Source organism: Caretta caretta, chromosome 18 (genome assembly GCF_965140235.1).
Source record: "Caretta caretta isolate rCarCar2 chromosome 18, rCarCar1.hap1, whole genome shotgun sequence".
NCBI lineage: Eukaryota > Metazoa > Chordata > Testudines > Cheloniidae > Caretta > Caretta caretta.
The window spans coordinates 22,241,786-22,265,988 of record NC_134223.1 but is presented as its reverse complement, the minus strand read 5'-3'; the positions used below and the strand labels follow the sequence as shown (position 1 = coordinate 22,265,988).

The 24,203-nt window shown below is 60.7% G+C and overlaps 1 protein-coding gene across 1 annotated transcript in view; it reads right to left on the bottom strand.

Annotated features, from left to right (window-relative positions):
- The window catches only part of ESPN (espin), a 77,605-nt gene that overhangs the window by 36,336 nt on the left and 17,066 nt on the right, over positions 1 to 24,203 (bottom strand). The window contains exons 3-7 of the mRNA XM_048825235.2: positions 12,885 to 13,071; positions 11,989 to 12,171; positions 10,832 to 10,963; positions 7,836 to 8,055; positions 4,618 to 4,889 (exon numbers count right to left, since the gene is read on the bottom strand). Coding sequence (XP_048681192.1) covers positions 4,618 to 4,889; positions 7,836 to 8,055; positions 10,832 to 10,963; positions 11,989 to 12,171; positions 12,885 to 13,071 — 994 coding nt within the window. The remainder of the gene's footprint in view (positions 1 to 4,617; positions 4,890 to 7,835; positions 8,056 to 10,831; positions 10,964 to 11,988; positions 12,172 to 12,884; positions 13,072 to 24,203) is intronic.

Here is a 24,203-nt window from a genome sequence, read left to right as displayed (position 1 = left end):
CCCAGGACAGATTGCTGTGACTGCAGCACATCGCAGGGGCAGCACGAGGTTCCCATCCTGTTTGGTCGCAGCTGCCAGGCAGGGGCGCGAGGAAAGGCAGAACCCCTCAGGCTGGTCCCCATCACGGACACCCTTGGGAGCGGGGAGCCGTGGATCACACGAGTCTCAACGGAAGGGCTGAACTGCCTCTGCTACCGGCACCTGCATGAAAGGCCTCTCAGCCCCAGGCCATGCCGGACGCCGGCTCCAATAGCCGAGAACGTGGCATGCCAGCCGGCTGATGTGCACGCTGCATGAAAGGCCTCTCAGCCCCAGGCCATGCCGGACGCCGGCTCCAATAGCCGAGAACGTGGCATGCCAGCCGGCTGATGTGCACGCTGCATGAAAGGCCTCTCAGCCCCAGGCCATGCCGGACGCCGGCTCCAATAGCCGAGAACGTGGCATGCCAGCCGGCTGATGTGCACGCTGCAATAGCCATTTAGTCCCAAGGATTTCAGACGTGTCGTCTGCTGCATGAGGCGGCGTAACGGGGCCGGGACGCGAGTGGCCATTTCCTGGGCAGGGATCCCGTCCCCCATGCACCCCAGGAATGAACAATGGAAGAAGGTGAAGCACACAGAGGTTAGCACCTCTCCCGACTGCTGTGGCTCCGGAATCTCCCTCATCCATAACGGCTCACACGAGCCCTCCGTGGCACATGCAAATGTACTTTGCAAATGTACAATAAGGCCCAGTGGCACCAGGGACTCAAAGTGATTCTTTACTAGATTAAAAAATAAAACTGCCCAAGCCACTGTGGGCACTAGTCTTGCAGATGGCGGCGTGCGGCAGAGGGGAGAGGGCAGCATCGGCTGGGAGGGAGACAGCCTGGGCAGCTCTCCCCGCACTGGGAAGACGTGCCCCATGCCTGGAAGTGGCGTGCGGTTCCTGCCCTGCAGCGTTTGTGTCTCACCTTACAGCCCTGGGCATTTTTGCCCTATTCTTCTTATTTGTCTATTTCATTGTCAAGTGGCTTTTTCGTTCTCTGCCGGCTGGCTCAGCTGCTGGGCTCTCTTTTCTCTGGGCTGTGTGTTCAATAGTTAATGAGCCTCCAGCTGCAGGGATCATTATCTGGGCTAAGTCAGACATTGGACATGGAGGGAGCATGCAGGGGAGGCATCATTAAAGCTTCCTCGGAGGGGATACATTTCCAACCAACTGATACTCCATGCAGGAGGGCAATTTCCCTGGTTGGATGTTCCCCCCGGGAGCGGCACATCCGCCTGGGGTGGGCTCTCCTCAGGGGGCACCGGTCCATGGGAAAGCTGGGTAAAGGGCTAGAGACTCACGTGGGGGCGCTCCAGCTCAGCTGTTACAGGAGCTGTCTGGCTCTGGGGGGATTTGTGTGTGTGAAAGGGACAGTGTGGTGCAGGGGCCACTTCTGGCCATTTGCTACTCCCCTTGCACCGGACACCCACCTAGGGCCGGTTGTCCAAATTCGGCCCTACCCTGACTCAGTCTGCAGGACTGGGGCTAGCCCCAGGCCAGTGTCTGCAATCAGGGTAAGACCCATCGATAGCAGCTGGAGCTCCAGACCGGGGTTCGGTTCGAGGGAAGCAGGGTCTTGGGCTCGCCCATGGCCATTGGGCTCATTTCAGAACACATTGGCATGTCAGCTCTGCTCTGCTTGCTGGAACATCCGCTGCCTTGGGCAGCCTCCAAACAGCTGTGCCCCCAGGCGCGATGGCCTGAGGATAGCGGCACGTCCAGGAGGCGGTGTGGCTAGGAACTGTCACAGCACCTGCTGCTCAAATAGCACTGAGTCTGCGGGAAACAAGGGTGTCCCCTGTACAGGGAGGGTGAGCAGGGATAGGGGGTCCTCAATCACCCAGGAGGTGGGGGATCACAGCTTTCCAGACTGTGGTCCAGCTTTGGCTTGTGCCTTCTGGGGTGTTTCCCACCCACCCAGGCTGCCCATCCACCCCGCAGGGCCCAGCCAACAGAAACAGGCACGAGAAGTCCCCTGCTAACGCACTGCCAGTTAAACGCGTGCCTCTCACTGCCAGCCCCACAGTCCCCACACCCAAGAGGAGCCTGTGAGGCTGTCGGAGTGCCATTACACCTGCCATTCCTGGGGCTGGTAGGTGCTGGCTTTCAGTCTAATGTCCAGCAACCCAGAGCCTGCTCCTGCCAGGGCTCTCCAGAGGAAACGCTCCTGTCCTCGGGCCAGGACTCGAGCTAACTGGAACAGGAAGCTGCTGCTGGCTCTCAGGAGCCCCGGAGCCTTCTGAGCGTTGAACTGTCGCTTCTGCACTAAGCTGCCAGGGGGTCGTGTTGCAGAGAAACTGGACACTTGTGTATTTATTTTCTAGCAACGTCATCTGTGCTATGCTATTGCAGCCAGCGAGGCCCTGAGCATTGGTTGTAGCTTCTCAGCTCTGCAGCAGGATTCTTTCCTTAGTTCAGGACTAGATTCTTGCATGAATGCTCACTCATGTCAGAGACCAGACAGCGCTGCCAGCTACTCCCTCATGCCCAGAGCACCGCCAGATAGGCCCTTGCCTGGCATCCCAGGGCCTGCCATGGGGCTGTGCACCAGAACTAGAGCCCTCTCAGCCTGGCCAGAGAGGCAGCTTCATTCCAGTCAGTCTCATGTGTCACAGGTGGGTCCCAGAGCCCAGGGATGTCTGTGTCAAGGGGTGTCTGTGCTGAGGCCCCTGCTGCCCTGGAGCAGGCCTGACTGGGAGGCCCTGCCGTCCGGGTTCTGTGCTGGCAGACAGCACCAGGCACATGGCCGTGAAGTCCCAAAGGGCACCACATTCACACCCTCTGTGTTCATGCCTGTGCCGACAGCCATGCCTCATCCCAGCGAAGAGCATGGGGGCAGGAGGCAGGGAGACTGAACTTGCTGCACCCTGACAATGGTCCTTGGGGCCGAGGCTCAGGGACACAGACCAGGACCAGCTGCTGCCAGAGCCATTTGGTGGGGATGCAGAGGACGTCAGCCTCCAGGGCTGGCCGTGCGGCACTCTTCAAAGGGGGGTGCTGTCCCTGGGGGCCAGGCGCAGTCGGGGCATGGCTCTGGACAAAGGGCAAGGTTAAGCTTTTTGCTGCCTTCTGAGCTGTAATCGCCTCCTTCCAGCCTGGACGAGCCCTTGCGCAATTAGGCAAATTAGAAACTCGGCCATCACGTTTCCAAACGCAGCCTGTGGGAGAGGTGCGGATGCCAAGGAATTGCACAAAGAGCTACTGTTGTGGTTCCCAGGCTCCCGGCCTCCCATCAGACAGGCACTCCTCATGCTCACCTCTGCAATCGCCCACAGCTGGGAGTCCTGACGATACCCAGGCACTGAGGGCAGGCTGGGAAAGCGCCAGCCATGTCCCGGGAAGTGAGGGGCTCATCCTGCTCCCTGGAATACCGGGTCAGGACTTAGAGGCCACTTTTATCCCTGGCTAATAAACATTCTTCTGAGGAGCAGAAACCCCTCAGACTGCAATACGGGTCTGGGAAGCCCCCCGCCAGGGCCCAGACCCGACAGCAGCAAGGCCTGGGAGCACCCGCAGCAGGGGACAGAAGCTCGTCCCTTTATCCATCGTGCAGAGGTGACTCTGGTAGAAGAGCGTCCCCGCACGTGGAACGGGAAGGGGGCAAGCCGTGGCTGTGGGCGAAGGCTGTTTCCCAGGGGCTCTGACGGAGGGTGTGGCAGCCCCCTGAGGGCAGAGGGCAGACAACAGACAAATGCCCAGGGCCAGGCTCCAGCATCAGAGGCAGAATTTTACCAGCTGTAAGTTGCCCTGCGGAGCAGACAGGCCACATTGCAGCCAGGACTGAGCCACGGGGCAGAAGCTGGCCTCTCGCTCTGCTGCTGTGCCCAGTTCCGCACCCTGCGCCCTGCTGCCCTGCCCTGTGCTGGCCCCAGCCTAGAGAAAAGGCTTGGCAGGGACAGCGGCACTAACCCTAACCTCCCCACCCAAGAGCCAGTGAACGTGCCATCGACGGATTGATCGCGGCTCTGGGGCGCCCTGGCACAGGGGAGCCGTTTGTCACCACCAGCAGCCCTGGTCAGACCTGTCAACCCCTCCCCTCCTTGGGGCTGTTGGCCGCAGCCGTCAACACCTCTGGGCTTTACTAGCCACTGCGTGGGAGGGTGGCTAGCATCCTTCCCACCCCTGCCAGCAGACTGCCCAGGAGCCTCCCACCGGGAGTCTGAGCCTTGGGACGGACCAAGCAGCTGGGCTACGGATGGCAGATGGACCCTTGGCTCTGGGGGGAGTGGACAGGGGCATCTTCTCCATGTGTCCTAGGACCTGAATCAACCACCCCCTCCTCCCGCCACACCACGGCGCGCTTCCTGGGCCTGCTTACTGACCTGGGGGGGCCGCACAGCGGCCTTGCTTGCCCACAGAGCATTGGAGCTCTGCCCGCAGCCCTGGCGTGGAACTAGGACCATCACCACTCGCACAGCTGAGCCCTGCTGCCCTCCCGGGCGCACCCAGCACTACGGTACACCAACCCCAGGGAGGCCATGGCACCTGCGGCAGGGGGGAAATGTCTGGCCCCCCAGCGGGGAAAGGTGCCTTTGAAGTGCCTCCCTGTCCCAGTGGCGTCTCAGGACCCTGCAGCATCACGGGAATTACCTCTTTTTTCAGCACCTCGCTCTCCACGTGGCGCAGGTTGTTTTTCGCTTGCACATACATCTCCGCCGTGTGCTGGGCCTCGGGGGGCTCTGGCGCTGGGTAGCCGGGAGGAGGCGGTGGAAGCTTGGAGTTGGGGGGTGGGGGAGGAGGGGGAAAGCTCGGGGGAGGTGGCGGGGGCGCCTCGCCCTCCCTTTTGCCATCCCTCGGCCGAATCTCGGGGTTGAGCATGTCCATGTACGTCTGCATGTCCGTGATTGTTGTCTCGCGTCCCCCTGTAGGAGAGACGAACCACGTCAGCGTCGGCAGCCGGACACTGGGGCTCTGTCCCGCAAGCCGCTCCGCCTGCCTGGCAGCCATGGCTACAGCTCTTGCCCCGGCACTCCGGGCAGCAGCCCCGGCTCACAGGCAGGGACTCTGAGGCCTTGGATCACAGAGTGTCCTGAACGGCTCCCTGCCCGCGAGCAAAGATCCCGGGCGCTGCAGAGGGTCCCTGCAGCGAGCAGAGAGCTGTGCTCCCATCCCAGCCCCGCGCGGCACAGCGAAGAGGTGGTCTGAGCCTGCCCCCGGCCTGGCCTGGCCTATGCTGCTGGGTCATGTTGCACGCATGAGGGGCAGCACAGAGGGGATCAGCTTCCGGCCTCGGCCAGTACGTGCTGTCCCGAGCCAGCCCTGTCCTGTTCGTCTTGTTTCCTAACACCCAACACCAACCCACTGGGCACCATTTCCAGCACCGGAACCAGCTACCCTGGCCCTGTTGGCAGGCTGCTGAACGCCACCCAGAGAGGGCTGGGGCCCAGGCCCACGCTCACTGCGGGGTGTCTCAATAATCCAACAGGGGAACAAGCTCTACTCAACCAAGCTGGGGAGCCCCTGTGCTGCAGAGAACCTCTGGGCTCAGAACCCAGTGGGCAGGCAGGAGACAGACGTTTTGGGAAGGTTTGAAAGGAGAAACGGCCTGAGCCCTGCCTGTGGCTCCCCCGGAGGCAGAGACGTCTGGGGAGCGTTTCCTAAGTCCAGCCTAAGTCAGAGGGCAGATGTGCCTGCAAATTGCAAAGGGAGAAGAGAGAGGCCACCGCTGTGGCTGTTAGACATGGAGGGGCTATGGTTCATCTACTCACAGCCCTTGGCACCCTCTGTCCATCACACAAACAATGCGGCTCAAACCCACGTTTGATAAGTAATAGGAACCAGGGGATGCTTTAAATAAAGGCCCTGAAAACAGGTTTTTAATACAATAAACGCTCCCCTCCAGTGCCAAGGGCCCTCAGCAGGGGCCACTGGGCTAGCACCGGGGACCCACGACTGGTTGGACTGTGGCTGTCAGAGAGTGACTGGTGGGGGGCAGCTGTGGGAATGGCGGGTCTGTCTGCCCTGGCCAAGCTGAGTGAAGAGCAGCATGCCTTTAAACAGCATCAGTGGGGCAAGCCGCTGAGAGAGCTAATATCTTCCAGGGCCGTGTCGATGCGCTCGACTGAATTCAGCGGCACCTGGCCTTGTGACCCTCTACTGCCTGGTCCTGCGGCGGGCTCCCTCGTTAATGGGGTCCTTTTGGGCGTCCCTTGGCAGAAGCGAAGCCTAAGTCTCCTTGCTGATCCCACCCCTCCCCTGACTGTTGTCATGTCCTGTCTCATCTGACCTGGAGCTGATCCTGCCCGTATGGTTTGGTGTTATGCTTCTCCGGGGCCCCTCTCCCTAGTCAGCACTGCAGCGGGGAGTGCGTGTGCGGGACCCTGGCCCACCTGGGGAGTGTGTGTGCGCCTCCGGGCAGGGACCGCATCTGCAAAGTGCAGATCACCCCCAGGGCACTGAAGCATTAATCAGTAACAGCAGCAGAAATTCCACTGGGAAACTCCGTGCGTGCCAAGCGCTGGCCACAAATGACTTTTGACCCCAGAACTTAGCCCAAGAGCAGCTTCATTTATGGAGCCCGGAGTCTGTGGCTGGAAACACCCCAGCACTGGTTGCGTTCAGGTGGTTTAACATTCCTGGCCCTGGGCCGGGGGAGTGGAGCTGACGGGCCTGGCACGATGCAGGCGTGGCGATTCCACCAGATGGCAGTGAAGAAGTCAGTGCCCACCCTGAGTATTTCAGCCGCAGCAAAACACTGAGCGCTCCCGCATGGCAGACCTGGCTGCACACAGGCAGTGAACTGGACACGGTGCTGGCAATGGTGCCGAGATAGCAAGCGTCCTCCCACCCCTGACACCTCGTCCCTCCTTCTGGCAAACGCCTCCAGCTGCTCAGAACGGCAGGACAGGTCCCTGTCTCTCCACATACCAGTATCAGGAGCAGCTCTCGTTGCCATCTGAGTTACACTGACTGAGATTCAGCACCATATTTCTTGGCAAAAATGAGCGGGGGGCCCGGCTGGCAGGAGGCAGCATCGGAGTCCAACCGCCGGGGCACTGCAACGTCCAGCCAGCCCCAACTCTCACCAACTCCTCACCCGCGCTCCCCCCGCCGCCATCTTCCAGAGAGCTTGGCCCGTTCACGCCGTGCGCCTCAGCCGGAGCGCTCCCGCACCCGCTCTGGTTGTTGTGATGTACCTGAGGAGCTCGGGGCTGCCCTGTGGCACCCCCTATCGGGAGAGTGGCATGAACGAGGGGCCAGCGCTTTCGCACTTCTTGGGGCATCGCAGACGAGAGACAATGCCAGGCAGGTCACTACAGCTACTGGAAACCTTGTGCAAATCCTTGTCTCCTGATCAGCTACAGCCCAGAACCACCAGCCACATGGCCAGCCAAGTCTCACGCAGCGTTAGACATTTCTCTAGAACAGCAGCTCCCGCCGTTCCTTATTCACCATCGCTGGCCCTATAAGCAGTTCAGCCTCGGGGCCTGTCGACCCAGGGGGCAGGCTCCCGAGGGAAGAGCTAGCACCAATACCCACATTACCCGTCCCTCGGGGGATGTCTGCACTACAGCTAACATCTGCGGCTGGCCCAGGCCAGCCGCGGGTGTCTAACTGCAGCGTAGACAGTGCAGACCCTCGGAGACATCCAGCCTCACCTCTTCTGACCCACGCCCAGAGGGCTGTGCCATTGTCGTTAGAGGGGCAGAGGCCTGGATGTGAGCAGGGCCTGGGGGGCTTTGCAGTGCCCAGCTCTGGCCCCCAGCCCTGCCCGCTGCTTTCTCTTTGCAGCCAGACTCTGTGCTCCAGATGCTTCTGAGCAGTAGCTTTGCGAGAGCAGAAGGAGCCTGTTGCGGGGCCGGACTTACTTGAGCCTTCACCCGCGGGCTGGCTGCTCCTCTTGTCCCCAGTGCTGGATTGGCTTGAGTTACAGGAATCGTAGTTGGAGAGGGTGCTGGTTGGCGAGCCGAGGTCGAAGTGAGCCTGCTGCGCAGACATGGTTGTGTTGGGGGAAGACATACCGGAATCGGGCTGTTTGAACTCCAGCTCGGCCGAGGGGTCTCGGGACAGGACTCTGTGCTCCATGCTCTGCAGGCCAAGCACACGCAGGGGTTAGTCACAGGCAAACACTGCGGCCAGGAATTCACTAGCATCACTTTGTGCCAATGGTGGGACCTCAGCACCCAGCTCCAGAGAGAACCGGCAACTGAGCGGCACCGGTTGGAATCAGCAGAATCCTGCCTGGGGCCACGCAGAGAGACGCGCCCGGAAAGGCCCTTGCTTTCGTAACGCCCAGAAGTTTTATTAGCTGACAGCAAATCTGCTGCCTGCTGGCTCCAAGTCACACTTCGTAACTAGAGATGGGCTGAACCCCAGAGCCACCAACCCGAGCTGCTGAACTCTGGGGGACCTGCCTAAATGGGACTTGCCTGGAGCCATCAGGGCAAGCCCCACGAGCCCGTGATGTGCCATCCTGGAGGGGATCCAATGAACTGCCTGTCCCAGACCCCCGGTGCTGCTCACACCTGCTCCGGGGGGAGGCACATGAGCATCCACAGGCCCAGGGCCTCTGTTCTCCAAAACAGAGGAAAAATTTCCTCCAGTGAGTAGCCCGGCAACCTGCGCACTGTGCCTAGCTCCCCCCTCTGTGGGGCCTGCACCCCAGGGACTGACTAGACCCCAAAGCATGAACTTCCTGGCCCTTCACTGACCAGAACTGGATTGATCTCTCTTTGCTAACAGGGAAGGGGCATACAAAGTGTTTGCAGGGATGGAAGCTCCTCCTTGGCCTCCCTGCAGTGAGCGGGTCAGACACAAGTGCCAGAGCTGTGGAGAGAAACCCCCGGGGGGCGCTTTGCTCCCCACGTTTTATACCAACTGCCTTTCACTGGGCTGGCGAGGTGCCCAGCGTGTGGTGCAGCAGGAGGTGTCCGTGTCGCCGTGGGTTAACGACTAGAGACCGTAACCGCTGCCCCGCTGAATGAGTGACGCGGCAGAAGCGGAGTGAGCGTCTCAGGGCTTGTCTACACTTGAAAGGCTATGACGGCAGAGCTGCGCCACTGTAGGGGTCCAGCATGGTCCCCACCTCCACCCAGAGGAGAGGTTCCCACCGGCTCAGCTAATCCACCTCCACGAGACAGCTGACAGATGAATTCTTGTCGCCCTAGCGCTGTCTAAACAGGGACTCGATGGCTTAACTGTGTCGCTCCAGGGTGTGGATTTTTCAGGGGTGCAGTTCGCAGATCAGCCAGACCCTCCCCCCAAAGATTCCAGTCCCCGCTGAGAGCCAGCAGGGTGCCACACACGACCCCAGCCCCTCGCCTCAGGCCACGTGGTGATGTGGGAGGACACCATGCTCTCAGGGGAATCTCCTGCTCCCTGAATCCCGCACCGGCCAGGGCTCTGGCAATGCGGCAGCTGCCCCTGCCAGCAAGGGCCCCACACCCACAGACCCTTCCTGCTCTGGGAAGCTGGAGGCAGTGAGCACGGTCCTGGCCCTGTGAACGAACAGCACCTGTGGGTCTGGAGAGCTCCGCCTTGTCACTGAGAGGATGTGCCAACGGACAGGACTTTGGTGAGCAAAGGGTTAACGTGCGGGGAGGTGAGAGCTGCCCAGCCTCTCCTCAGTCTCGCTGCAAAAGGCCCTGAGAGAAGGTGCAGTTTCCATCCCCTGAGAGGGGGCACAGGAGCCCCGCCCCCTGAGGGCCGGCCTGGCACCCTGTGCTGCACCTGGCACGGCTGCAGAAACACTTGCACTGACTGGGCAGAGCTAGCAAGGAGCCCCCATCCTCCTGCCCCTCCCTCCCCAGCACCCAGAGACCCAGCTTACGTTGCCTGGGCTAATGGTTGCCCAGTGGCTTGGGGACGCTCCTCCTCGGCGGCCCGCTCACCCGCTGTGGCACAGGCTCACGGAGCAGCCGGGCACAAGCTCATAACCAGCAGCAGCCTGGCTCCCGCCACGGGGCCAGTACACGTGCCACAGGTCCTCAGGGAGCCCCCGGGCAACCGTTATGCCCGCTGCTCAGGGTAACGTCCAGCTGCCAGGCGCTCATTGGCCCTCGTAAATAGCAAGCCTAAGTAATACTGGTTTCCAGGAATGGCGTCCTTGGAGTCTCTGCAGAGCTGAGCTGGGGCCGGGAAACACACCACGACTGCTCAGCTCCTGCAGCGTGGCTGGGCACAGCGTCCCTCGGGAGCTGGGGTGTGGTGCTCCCACCCCGCAGCAACAACGGGCAACAAAGGGGCCCGGCAGCAGCCGGCAAGTCACCAGCAAATCAGCTGCTGCTGAGCACAATGGGCTGGTGGAAAATCCAGCAATGAGCAACGCGGCAGTGGGCTCTGCAAGGAGGGAGGCCAGGGGCCCTGGTTCCAGTGGGCTGGGGGCCCCGGGACCTGGGAGTGGGCGTGTCTGTGTACGGGAAGGGCCCTGCTTCTGGAGGGAGGGGCAGCGCCTGCAGGTGGCTCCACTGGTACATGGCTGGCACTGGCTGGGGGGCTCCGGCCATCCCCCGCTCTCTGGCTCTGGGCTCTACGGGTGAGTTTGGGACACTGATTGAGGTCTGGCAGGAGAGGCAGAGCCTATTGGTGCTAGGAGAAGGCACTTGGCCCAGCTGCTACTGAATGTCCAGCCCTGAGCGGTTTCTGAAGTCCGCTCCCCTGTGTCTGAACTTAGCAAACGTGAGATAAAAATGCAACCAGAGCCATGCCCCTCCTGGTACTCGTGTGCCCCAGTCCCTACACCAGCCTCTGCCTGCCTCTCTGCTCCACACTCTTCCTCGTGCCCGCCCCGGGGGACGCCTCTCTGAATGGGGGAGCCAGAGCAAAGGGGCCGCGTGGTGGGAGCTGGCAGCGTGCGGGGCCGCACCATGTTCTCGACGGTACGGAGGTACTTGGCGCAGTGGCTATGCCCGTTGTAATCAGCGAGGTCAGCGGCCGTGTAGCCATCCTGGTCACGGAGCCCCAAGTTGACACCATTCACCACGAGGATCTGACAGCACTGGAAGGAGATACAAGGAAGGCGTGATGGAGGGTTTGGCAGGGGCAGATCCCACTCAGGCACGATCCAGCTGGGGGAGAGTTCGAGGGAGGGGCTGCTACACACCTGACCCAAGATGAACCTGAGCCACACTCGGACTGGGGTGGCAGGGAGGGGGTGAGGCCAGACCCCACTCCGTATGGTGCGTCAGAACAGTGCCATGCCAGGGTCTTACACAGGATGGTATTGTGCTGGTGTGCCATGGCAGGCTGATACTGTGTTGGGCTGCTATAGCTGGGTGGTACCATGGAAGGGAGATACTGTGGCAGGGTGATACCGTGGCAGATTGGTGCTGTGGCAGGGCAATGTTGTGCCAGTGTGGACTGGTGCCGTGGCAGGACGGTGCCGTGGCAGGGCGGTGTTGTCTCAGTGTGGACTGGTGCTGTGGCAGGACGGTGCCGTGGCAGGGTGGTGTTGTCTCAGTGTGGACTGGTGCCGTGGCAGGGTGGTGTTGTCTCAGTGTGGACTGGTGCCGTGGCAGGACGGTGCCGTGGCAGGGCGGTGTTGTCTCAGTGTGGACAGGTGCCATGGGAGGACGGTGCCGTGGCAGGGCGGTGTTGTCTCCATGTGGACTGGTGCCGTGGCAGGACGGTGTTGTCTCAGTGTGGACTGGTGCCGTGGCAGGATGGTGCTGTGGCAGGGCGGTGTTGTCTCAGTGTGGACTGGTGCCGTGGCAGGGCGGTGTTGTCTCAGTGTGGACTGGTGCCGTGGCAGGACGGTGCCGTGGCAGGGCGGTATTGTCTCAGTGTGGACTGGTGCTGTGGCAGGGCGGTGTTGTCTCAGTGTGGACTGGTGCCGTGGCAGGATGCCATCACTGCCCTCACCCTCTGATATATTTTCATTGACTGGAGCTTTCCCAGTGCAGAACCAACTCTTGTCACAATCAGATCTGCCCCGAGGCAGCTCCATTTCCTCCCACAGCTCAGCCCCCCCCAGGGCAAAGCCTGCAGCAGCTTCGCTCTGTGCCTCACCCGCACCACACTGACCTCCAGCTCTCCGTTCTCAGCTGCGTCGTGCAGCGGCGTCCCCCCCCACTGGTCGGTGGTGATCTCTCCCCCGTGCAGAAGCAGCCAGCTCAGCACTTTGGCGTGGCCGCGGCTGGCAGCAAAGTGCATGGCCGTCGCCCCGTCGTCATCCTGCTCCGACAGGCTGATGCTGGTGAAGCTCATCTGTAAAATGGAGAGAGGCAGCGTGGGCCAAGCCCTGTCCATGGAGTGACACTGCAGCAGCCAGGACCCCAGCAGCATGGCCTTCCGACGGACAGCAGTGCCTGGCGTCTCTGGGCCAACGGAGCAGGAGCCTGGAGTCCCCGGCAGCTCGGGGGGGCGCGCCGGCAGGGCGACTGGGGCCCGCCTGCACCAGAACGTCAAGGTGAGCCTTAACCAGCGCGAGAGGCTGCGTGGCAGGCACCCGGTGCAGGAGCGGCAGCCCGGGCTCAGCGCAAGTTGCTCGGAGCAGGGGTAACCAGCCCCCCGTCAGCTGTTCTTGTGCTGACCCTGGTACTCTCGCAGAGTCAAGGCCAGTTCAAGCGAGCCCAGAGCGAGCTGCCGCTCAGACAAGCCCTTCGACAGGGTCTGGGCGGTGCCCGGCTCCGAGTTCCCGCACGGCCGCGGGCACGGCCCTTTAATCTGTAGCAGCCTCAGCTCCCTGCGCGCCCTGTGACACTGGGTGCAAATTCCACGGGCCTGGAAATGGGGACGTGACCCAGCTCGGGGCTGAGCGCCCCCCGGCACCATGTGCAATTACACCGGCGTCGCCAAGGCAAAGCTCCTGTTCTCAACCCCGCCCCCAAAGCCCCTCCCACCCCATGCCCAGACCGCCCTCGGTGCGATCGCCTGCCAGGCGGCCGTGGCTGCAGGGGCCTGGCACAGGAAGGACTCACCAGCCAGACGATGACGCTGTTGTGGCCCATCTGAGCAGCCGCATGGAGCGGGGTCATGCCGTCGTTGGCGCGCACGTGGGGCTCTGCCCCGCAGTCCTTCACCAAGTACTGGATGATTTCCAGGTGGCCTTCCTGGCAGGCTAGGTAGAGGGGAGTGGCACCGTTCTTGGTCTGGGCACTGACACTGCTGCAAATGAGAACAAGGCAGGCTGGGGAGCTGGTTGCTTTAAATCTCCTTTGCCCCGCCCCAAACGAAGTCACGCAGCCGGGGGAAAACACTGCTCTGGGTTCCTGGGTCTCAGGCGGTTGTCAGCAGGGATGGGGAGATGCCTCCTGCCCTGTTATGGCATGACCCAGCCCCCCGGGTACAACACACTGGCTCAGCTGCCCTGCGCCCTGCTATGGGGTGACCGCCCCGTGGGTCTGACACATTGTGACGGGTTTCCAGGTGCCGTCCGGACCAGCGAGAGGCTGTGTCAACCCTTGCCTGTAACCCTGGGTGCCTCACAATGCTTTGCCGCTGCACCTCCCAGCCTGGGACACTCCCAACCAGCCTACCAGCGTGCAGGTCACACCCTGAGTCAGAGCCGTCCCTTGGGTAGGGCGAATCGGGGAGACCGCTCCAGGCCCCGCACTTTGGGGGGCCCCGTGGGCCAGTGCAGTCGGTCCCGGAAGACATAAGTGTGGGAACTAGGGGAGCAGGGGGCGGGTGTGTGGCTGCAGCACCCCCGGGCTCCAGGCTGCCGGCCCTGCACACCCGGGGATCTGCTGCTGCCCCACGCCTGGGGCCCTGATGCCAATGCAGAGTGGGGCACCCAAGCCAGTGGGGGCTGATTTGTCCTGGGACCCGCATCCCCCTAGGGAAGGCCCTGCCATGCCCTGAGTGTCTGTGTAGCAGACAGCCCTGGGCCAGCAGCTCCGACCCCAGCAGCCTGGCTACAGTCCCACCATCCCCTTCTGGCTCCCTCCAGCCTTGGTTGCAACCAACAAGGTGACTCCAACACACTCCCCATCCCGAATGTTCCCCAAACCGTGTGCTTTGCAATAGCCAGCCCTCTCTTGGACAGATCAGAGAAACTAAGGGGCCCTTCATTCCTCTAAAGACACAAAAGCACATTCAGCAAGGTTCAGTCTTTGCCTAAGCAGGTTTCTCATTCAGTTCCCAGAGACTTTAAGCCCCCTTGGCCCAAGGACCCATCTTTCTCAGCTTACAAGGGTATCTGTCTAGTGATGGATGCCAGGGTGGCTTCTCTCTTGGCTTATGTCTTCCAAAGTTCAATGGACTTGTTTCAAGGGCAGGATGACCTCATGCTGTTCTTCCCTTTCTGTGGGCTTCCTGTCCCCGTATGATTTCTGTGTCAATGGAGCTTCCACTGTTTTCATTCCACCCTGCTTAATTTACACAGGAGACAGGTAGAGAGCTGTGACTTTCCCTCCTGTGGGAGGGATTTCTCCCTGTTTGGCCACAGACTTTAAAGCATAATATCATTCAGTAACCCTCTTTCCTCATAGAGCAACACTATGGACAAGTCCCAAAGATATCAGCCACCAGCGTGTCATGAATGTTCAGAAAACACCTCTCTCTATCCACTGTTGTAGTACGGTAATATGGGATACAATCATTGATTCAATAGCTTATCACTAGAGTTCCAGCCCCCTTCCCCCTCATCTTTATAGACCAGTAAATCTTTGAAATGGATTCTTCGGAAAAGTAAAACTACACTACAAAATTGTGTCAACCTAAGGTACATCTGCATGGAGCCACCGCCGTAATGAAATGGCTTTTGAGTGTCCACATTACACTCCTTGTGTCGAGAGCGTGCATCCTCACCCGGAGCGCTTGGACCGACAGTCACAGCTGACGTAAGCGACGCAGGTTTGCACGGACACTGCATCCCCCTAACTACATTGACGTTGACTCTGACCACTTGTGGAGGTGGAGTTATTACATCAGTGTAAAGGGGTGGGTACGTCGACGGGAGCGAAATCTTAGTCTAGACACTTACAGAGTTAGGTCAACAAGCTGCCTTGTGTCGCCCTAGCTCGGTAGTGTACCAGGCCGTTGTCTAGTCAACCTTGTTGACAACTCCTCCTGACACGCCTGATTTAAACGCACTCTAGTGATAATTCCAGCATATAGCCACCACTCCTTACACCCACCACCTACATACCTCACACACAAATATTAATGATCAGAGTTATTCGTTTTCAAATGAAACCTCACAAAGCATATTCCGTACAAAGATCATTACAATAGAGTGTAGGGTGTGACTATAGGGGTGCTTTGTGTCACACACAACATCACTTAATTGCCCTCTCTAGGGGCTGGTCTGCATGGAGGATAAAAGCCTGCAGCAGCTACCAGACTTACCCCTGTAGTTCTGGTGGAAGAGAGCTGAGCTTTCTAGTGGTCCAGGCCCTAGGTTCAGTCCCTGCTGACCCATGGCAGGGGCTGTTACATGTTCGTTGGGATGCTCGCTGCTCTGCCGGGGAAGCCACTGAAGGGGTTGGTGCAGAGCTTCCACACCGGTTAAATAATGCCACATCCTCCCAGACAGTTTGGGATTCCCAAACACCTCCCAGGCACGTGCCCCAGGCTGCCTGGACATGCACACGCCCCACACCACTTGGCCGTGCTGGCAGAGAGGGCACGTGGGCTGGAGATGCCTACAGGGACACAGGCACCCCAGCAGGAGAAGTGGCCAGGATAAGGCCCAGAGCCCGGGGAACACGAATCGGGGAGGGGAAAGGATAAATCTCCAGTGAGGGGCTGAGCGCTTGGATCCTGTGGGGACTGGCATGACGTGATGCCCAGACAGGCCGGGCACAGGGAAGGATGCAGCAGCTCGCTGGAGATGCTCAGGGCAGGCAGGAGCCAGGAGGACAGAGAGGCTGAGAGGGCCCTGTTGCAGACAGCAGAGCACATGCCACAGGCAGGGGGAGCAGCCTCCCCTGCACTGCCCCCACCCAGCCGTCCTCCAGAAGGGAGCGCCATGTGTGACCATGGGGGGGTGCATTACGCCTGTGTTAGCCCCCGAGGCTAACACTCCTCTGCTCTGCTCTCGCTCGGCGTTTCCCTTGTTCCCCGTGCAGATGCAGCAGCCGCCACAGGAGGTCATCCCGTTAATAAGTGTGCTTAGGCTAATCTCGTTCCTTCGGCTGTTTTTGGACACTGCAATTTCGCAGTATTTTCAAATAAGCAGATTAGGCGTCCAATAAACACAGACACTGCGGCCGGCCCTGCCCATCACAGCAGAGGAAGAAGCTGTAATGAAATAATTGGGATGATGAAGAACCCACCCAGCAATGTAATTGTGATGAAGCGGGACTGTTCTTAATGTTTGCTCTGAATATTGTGGGGTTGCCTCAGTTTTCCCTAGGCAGTTCTGAAGTATCTAGGTGGTGGGGTAAGGGTGTATGATCCTTGCAGAGCCCTGGAGGGCAGGTGTGTGAAGGGGTCTGGACACAGAGAATGGCCAACACCCTGTTTCCTGGCAACTGATGGCCTGGGCCCTTCCCCTCTGCAAAGTGAGAGCTAAAGGGTTGGAGAACAAAGGAATCAGGTGACCTCCTGGCCCAGGAAAGGGACAAAGCCCAGAGGAGGAGGGGCTGGAGAGAGTTTCAGTTTGGGCTGGCTGGAGACATGGAGTGAAGGGCAGACGTGGTTGTCTGGCTCACTGCACCCCAAAATGGACCCAGCTGAGGGGTCCTGTTCTCTGCACCTACAAGCTCTGTTTTAGACCATGTTTGTGTCGTCTAATAAACCTTCTGTTTTACTGGCTGGCAGAGAGTCCTGTCTGACTGCGGAGTTGGGGTGCAGGACCCTCTGGCTTCCCCAGGACCCCGCCGGGGCGGACTCGCTGTGGGAAGCGCACGGAGGGGCAGAGGAGGCTGAATGCTCCGAGGTCAGACCCAGGAAGGTGGAAGCTGTGTGAGCTGTGTGCCCTGCAGACAGGGCTGCTCACAGAGAGGAGGCTTCCCCAGAGTCCTGCCTGGCTTCGTAGGGAGCAGTTCCCGAGCATCGCCCGGGGACTCCATGACAGTAATTACTTGGGCTGGTGGCTTGAACAATACGCCCAACCCGAGTGTTAGCAACGAGAGGAGCTGGCAGAATCGCCTCAGCTCTGGGATTCCTCCGGCTGGGTGCAAGGCGAGGCCCCCATGGCAGCGGGGCTCCCCCTCAGCTCACAGCTCTGGTTCCCTTTCAGCTGGGACCCAGAAGTGCAGCAGAGAGTGAGCTGAGGGGGGCAAAGCCCGCCCGCCCGCCCTGAGTGTCCAGGCTCGGTACTGGGCCGGTTTGAGGGCCACCACTGTCCCTGGCTGATCGGCTCGGAGCAGGGCTCTGCAGGGCCTGCCTCAGACACGCTCTGCGGGGATGTGCTAATATGGTCACGAGCTATTTTTTAGGCTTCTGGCACTTCCGTACGCAGTCTCATTGGTGCCCCGGCCCTGACATTGCCGATGGGCAGGCGGTATTCAGAGCCCGCAGATCCCCCCAGCCCCATCCTGTCGCAGTGAAGCCCCGTGCAGCCCTGCCGTGCAGTGGGGCAAAGCGGCAGCGTGGCAGTGGCCATGGGCATGAGGGCCAGATCCCACACTCCTTCCACCAGCACCGCTCCCGCTGCCTGCAGTACGGACTGCGGGGGGAGGGGCTGAGAGGGTGGCGGGTCTCCGTTCTCCCTCCCCAGGGGAAGCAATTGGCTGCATGGAGTATGACTCCACTTTGGGACACGCTGCTTTTGCAGGGCCCTTCACTGCGCAGTATCACGCAGACCACGGACAGCTGGGCAGCCCGCTGTACGACAGGCCCTGACAGCTGGCCTAGAACTGTGAGTTTTGCCCTGGGAAAGGGGAGCGAAGGAGATGCCAGCGTTGGGCACAAGCACTAGGCAGCGGCGAGCAATGCCCCTTCAACTGGGAAGGCCCTACGCCAGCTGGCACAGCGAGGGGAGCCTCCCATAGCAAGGGCTCTTGAGACGTGAGCTCAGCTGGGATCCAGGAGCAGCTGCACCACACAATGGCTGGCATCCCTCGGGATAGCCGGCCATGAATGCAGGACACCCGCTGCAGCTCAGGGGGCTCATCCAAACGGGTCCAAATTCAGGCCTCGCCCATCCCCCAGCACACTCCACGGGTTCAGCCTGGCACTGAGCTGACCAATCCCATGACATGTTATTGCTGGGGGCTAATGCCAGGTGGGGACACAGCAATGCCAGGGCATGGGAGGTGCTGCCCAGCCAGGCCCTCGCCTACAGCCCGGTGCCCCCGAGTTCACCAGCAGACACAGGGACTGACCAGGAATGCTGGGGTGGGGTGCGATGAAGCACAAAGAATTCCTTCACTCCAGCCCCCTCCCCAGGCCATGCCCTGAGCACACCTGGCCCCCAGGCCCAGCGCAGGGCAGTGCCACCCTTGGCATTTTCCCTGCCAGCGCTAGAATGTCTCCCCAGCGCCACCTGCCCGGAGCCGGGGTGGCGGGAACAGTTCTCCTCCTCCTCTGAGAGCGGGACCAACAGGCACGCAGAGTGGACGGCTGGGCCGAGGCTACGTGGCAAGCCGGCAGCACAGCCCGGGAACAGAGCTGCCACGCGGCAGTGCCCTCCTTGAGCTAGGAATGGGGGGAGACCCCTCCCGACACACACTGCAGCAATTCTCTCAGCAGTTAACCTGCTCACGGAGGGGTGTTCTGCTCAGCCCCACCCGCTCCACCCAGAGCTTATTCTGAACACCGTTCTCCCAGGGAGCGGTCTCTGGGCTCAGCGGCCTGAAAGCCACGGGGACCTGTTCAAACTACCCCAGCACTCACAGAGGGCCAGTGAAACTCCCTAGGGCAGTGCCCAACTCCGAGAAAGCCGCGCTTGCTATCCACTGCGTCGGGGCTGGGAACGCCGACGGGCCAGGCCTGCATGGACCCAGCCTGGGTCCCAGGGATCACGGGATGCCGCTCTGCTGAAGGCAGGTGCCCAGCGCTCAGCACTTTACCAGGAAGAAATTCCCCCAGTGAAAGCCCTGTGACATCAGGATAAATCGAGACCAGTGGGCTACCAAGGGTCTGCTATTAGTAGCCTGCTGCTAACCACTGGTGGCCAACAATCCTAGGGACAGTATCTAGGCGGTAACTACACTCAGCTGGGCTACAGGCTGTCCTCTGGCGCCAGGCGCCCCACTCCCTCCGTCCCCCGCCCCTTTTCTCTCTCCACTTGCTCATGCCCAGGTCTGGCACCACATCGCCCCGCGCTAGGCGTACAGTTGGCAGCTCCCCTGCACCTGAACTCACAGCTGCAGCCCATTGCTCCTGAGGATTTCTTTTCAGCGCTCTCCTACGGCTTCCTTCCTCCCTCCAGTGCACATGGCTGCAGGTTACCCGCCCCAAGGCTGCAGAGACTCACGCGCTCACAGCCTGCACCACAGGACAGCACTAGAGCGGTGCGAATCCATCGCCCAGCTGCAGCCACAAGCCATGGCTGCAAGGCAAGTGGCCTTTGCAAATAGACTGACTGGCCCCAAAAGGGCACATTTATTCTGCACAATCATTAGAAGCAAAGAGCTTTGGGCCAAATCTATCGCCGATGTAAATCCCTGGGATTCAGTGGAGTTGCACCGAGCATGACTCAGCCCGCGGTGCCAGGTGCTTCCCTGCCCAGGCCTTGCCTCAAGTCCGGGAACTCAGAGCAAGTCGCTGTAGGACAGAGAACTCCAGCCTGCTTCCCTGTCTCAACAGGGGGGTGGGCAAATGGGCTGTGGCTGCACCCCCTGCCCGGGGGCTGCTGGGATTGTAAAAGCTCCACACAAGCGATCGGGCGAAGCCCGTCCTGCCAGGGAGGGGGCCTGGCCCTGTGTCAAGCCACGGTGCGGCTGCACGCCCTGCCCGGGGGCTGCTGGGATTGTAAAAGCTCCACACAAGCGATCGGGCGAAGCCCGTCCTGCCAGGGAGGGGGCCTGGCACTGCTACTGAGCAGGCTGTCAAGCCACGGTGTGGCTGGTAGAGAAAACCGGCCAATGTATGGGGGAGGGAAGGGAGGGGCAGGAGGCGACGGCTTGGGGGAGCCGGGGAATAGGAATTTGGTGATTTCCCCTTCAGCCCTAGTTGTCACCACTGAGCCGCTGCTTGTTGGTGGGGTCTATTTTAGGGCCTTGGGTGTTACACCAGGGACGAGACCAGAATGTGATGTCGGTGCACGGTCTCCTGTAGGCCGTGGCACCTGGGAAGGGAACTGGGCCCCGGAGGTGGCACTGAAGGTAGTGGGGGATGCAGAGAGAGAAGCAGCCGGTCGCTGGGTCACTGCCATGCGCTCTGCATGGGGTTTGAGGGAACAGGTCGGGACGGATGCCAGGCTGAGAGCAGCTCCAGAGAGGACCGCGGCCTGCTCAGGATAAACCCGCGGCAGGCAGCGGGCAGCAGCATCACAAGCTTCACCCATAGCCGCCCTCCTGATCAGCCAGGGCCCCTGCACAGGGGTGCCTCCTGCTTGTGCATGTATCCAGGACGCTCTGCCAACCGCAGCCCCACTGCCCAGCAGGGATGGTGTTTTCGCGGGTGTGGAGACCTGCTCAATGGGATCTGCAGCCACCACCCAGACTCATTTCCTAGCCGGCCGGTGCTGGATTTCATGCAGCGACTGGTGCTAGCTCCGACCAGCCCAAGTGCCACGCACGCTAGGAACACACCTGGGGGGCTGCCAATTAGAAACCAGCACTTGGAGCCAGTGTCTCTACAGAGCCCCCAGAATACGCTGGCTCTGGGGCTCGCCACAGGGAGCTGGGTTATTGAGCCCTCAATAAAAACCTGTTGAATATTTTAAGAAGGAAGAGCAATAAATACTCTGCTCTGTTATCCAAAAGATCCCAGGCACCTTAATAATTGATCCCTGTAACTCTGAGAAGGGCTGAGGCTGCAGCTGAGGTGCAGCGGCTGCCCTGGACCCAGGGCTCGGGCGACCTGTGGGGAGCACAGTCACTGCTTCCATGTGTGGGGAGCTAGCGGGAGGGGCAGGGTCTCGTGCCCTCTCTGGGCGGGCAGGTGGTGACACCTCCAGGGAGGCTGGAACCAGCCCTTTGCAGTCAATCAGTATTGGATGTTCCGCCCAACACCCCTCCCCCTGTGCCCACTGCCCCACGCCCACCGCCGCCCCTGCATGCCAACAGCTCCTGCCACCCCCACACACTGCCACCCCGTGCCCACTGCCCCACGCCCACCGCCGCCCCTGCATGCCAACAGCTCCTGCCACCCCCACACACTGCCACCCCGTGCCCACTGCCCCACGCCCACCGCCGCCCCTGCATGCCAACAGCTCCTGCCACCCCCACACACTGCCACCCCGTGCCCACTGCCCCACGCCCACCGCCGCCCCTGCATGCCAACAGCTCCTGCCACCCCCACACACTGCCACCCCGTGCCCACTGCCCCACGCCCACCGCCGCCCCTGCATGCCAACAGCTCCTGCCACCCCCACACACTGCCACCCCGTGCCCACTGCCCCACGCCCACCGCTGCCCCTGCATGCCAACAGCTCCTGCCACCCCCACACACTGCCACCCCGTGCCCCCTGCCCCACGCCCACCGCCGCCCCTGCATGCCAACAGCTCCTGCCACCCCCACACACTGCCACCCCGTGCCCACTGCCCCACGCCGCCCCTGCATGCCAACAGCTCCTGCCACCCCACACACTGCCACCCTGTGCCCACTGCCCCACGCCCACCGCCGCCCCTGCATGCGTACCACAGCTCCTGCCACCCGGTGCCCACCACCACGCCTGTCGCAGGCTTCCTGGCCAGTGCTTCCAGAGCAGCATATGGATGTGCAGGCAAAGGGCCCACATGTGGGTAGCACTTAAGTGCTCTTCTGTTTTTTAACATTTTAAATCTGTTAATTAACTCACGGCTAATGGCACTTGGCCGGATTAGCTGCTAATCATGTGAATGGGCACATTTTAAATCCATAATTGCCAGTTCCCAAGTAATCTAGAATGGGTTAATCTGTGCAGGTTCAGTTTTGCTTAATGCAGCCTATGATTTGGGCCTATCGGCAAATTGAATGTGTGAGTGAAGTGCTTTGCCATATGCCAGTGACCTCCGGATTGTCTCCGCACCAGCTGCTGGGTTTTGTAGCTCTCTCGTACCTTTGTCTGGTCTGCCCATGGGACACCCGGTCTGTTTAATACCCTGGCAGCACTGACGGTCTGTGCTAAACCCACCATCATCCAGAGCTGCACCCGGTGTGGTCACCTCTTGGGGGAGATGGGTGGGTCATGGTCACTGCGTTGAGTGAACCTGCACAGGGCCTGACTCTGACCACCTGCTGGTTTTCCTCTGGTGCAATTCCTTTGACTTCAGCCTGGTTACTCCTGATTTACACAGGTGGCAGTGACAGCAGAATCTGGCTCTGGAGCGCTAATATCACATTTGCTGGGGCTGGTTCTGAGCGTGCTCAGGTTTGCCATTTCCCGTGGGCAGAATGTGAGCAATCCAGGCGCAAGAGCCAGAAGGGCATGAGGAACGAACCGGCAGCTCTGTTCAGTGGAGATGCTGGGAAGGACTCGGGTGAATGCGGCCTCTGCAAAGGGCACCTGGGAAAGGGCACACGGTGCAACACTGCTCAGGTGCAGAAACCTGGGCCTGGCTTTGGAAACATCCCTGTGCACACATGGCTCGACTGCTCGGTTCCGATTGGCGGCGGGCGCTGCCCAGCGGGAGGCGGAAGGGGTCAAGCCGTTATCTGAAGTACAAACCCTGCGCTCCACTTCACAGACTCCAGGCTAAAAAACAACTCCAGCAAAACATTGGGGGATGGGCTGGATTATGACCCAAGTTTTGGCAAATGGGGAAGGGCCTTTCTTCTGCTTCCCAGACCCTGGGTGAAAGGTGCCCCCTGCACTGACTGCTGGGGAAATTGAAGGGCCCCGGAAGCAAAGTGTTGCCATTTTGAACAAGGTAAAATGTCCTTTTGAAACCCCGAAACGGCATTTGCTGCAAGTGGCAACTTTACGTCTGGGATGAAATGTGCCAATGACCCTGCGAGGAGCTGACGCTGCCCAGGAATGCCTGGAACTCGCTGTCCCCATGGGTGAATGAACAGCTCTGAGTGCTGATCACGCTCGGGCATTTCAGGGCACGCTCCACTGGGGGCTCCTATTCTTTCAGCCCAGCAGGGGCCCTGCTGCCATTCAGATACGCCATTTCTCCTCATTGCACGAGCAGAAGGAGCCTGCTGCACAAGGTACAGCCCTGGGCCTGCTGCCAGGCTAACAGACTGCGGTAAATCGTTGCTTAGGGGACCTGCTCCGTTGTGCTGGGGGTTCGATAGCTAGAGTCGCTCTAAAGTGGCTAGGGGCTGCAAGAAACACTGGGGCAAAACTGGGCAGGCGTTGCCCAACCCCCAGGCAGAGCACAGCTTGCTCTGCACCAGCTCCAGGAGGCGACAGTGAGACAAGCAGCAGCCTCAGAGCCGGAACAGACACAGTAACGGGCAGTGTCATTATCAGCTGGGTAGCTGCAGCCTGCGGTTCGAGACCCCCCGCCCCCCCTTGCTGCAGCTCAACGGGAGTGCTTGGGAGCAGCTGCCAGCGCAGTGGGGGTTTCCTGTCACCAAAAGAGGCAGCTCTCCGGGGAGTGGTCCCAGGCCTAGACATCACCCCACTCCCACTGGAGCAGGTCTGAAGTGGTGCAAGTTTGTCCTGTCCTTCTGCGTGGGCGCGAATTTCATCCTAGTAGGGATCTCCAGCTCTTTCCGCCCGCAAGGGGCGAAGCACGTGTCCAGGAGCAAAGGGAATCCAGTGGGCATCGTTCTCTCCCTGTTTTCATGCTAGGCTGCCTCCGCCAACCCAGCGTGGCAGGCTGAGACGTGCCATGTGCTCAGCGCCGGGGGCTGCCCCACTGCCTCCGGCCTGCACTGAGACAACCTCTGAGGCCACGATCCCCGGACAGGCCCAGGCTCATGGCCAGGGCCTGCAAGAAGCCTGGAAGGGCTGGACTCCTGCTGCTCCCCAGGACAAGAGGGCAGCCTCTCTCCTGTGCTCCAGAGAGCTTGTCCCTGAACTTTCCCTTCCTTCACTCAGGCCACGAACCCTTGTCCTACCATCACCCAGGCTGCTGATAATCCCTCCCTGCCTCAGGCTGCTCCCCTGATTCTCCTGTATCTGAGCCGCTCAGCAGAGGGGTCTGTAGCCGCTAAGGGGGAGCAAAACCAAGGGAGGTGCTACATAGCCAGGAGGCAGGGTAGGCATCCCAGCTAAGGAGAGGCAGGGAGCAGAGTTAAAGGAGGGGAGGGGCAGAGGATTGCACCGGATACTCCTACAAATAATCAGGGCTTATCCTCTGCCA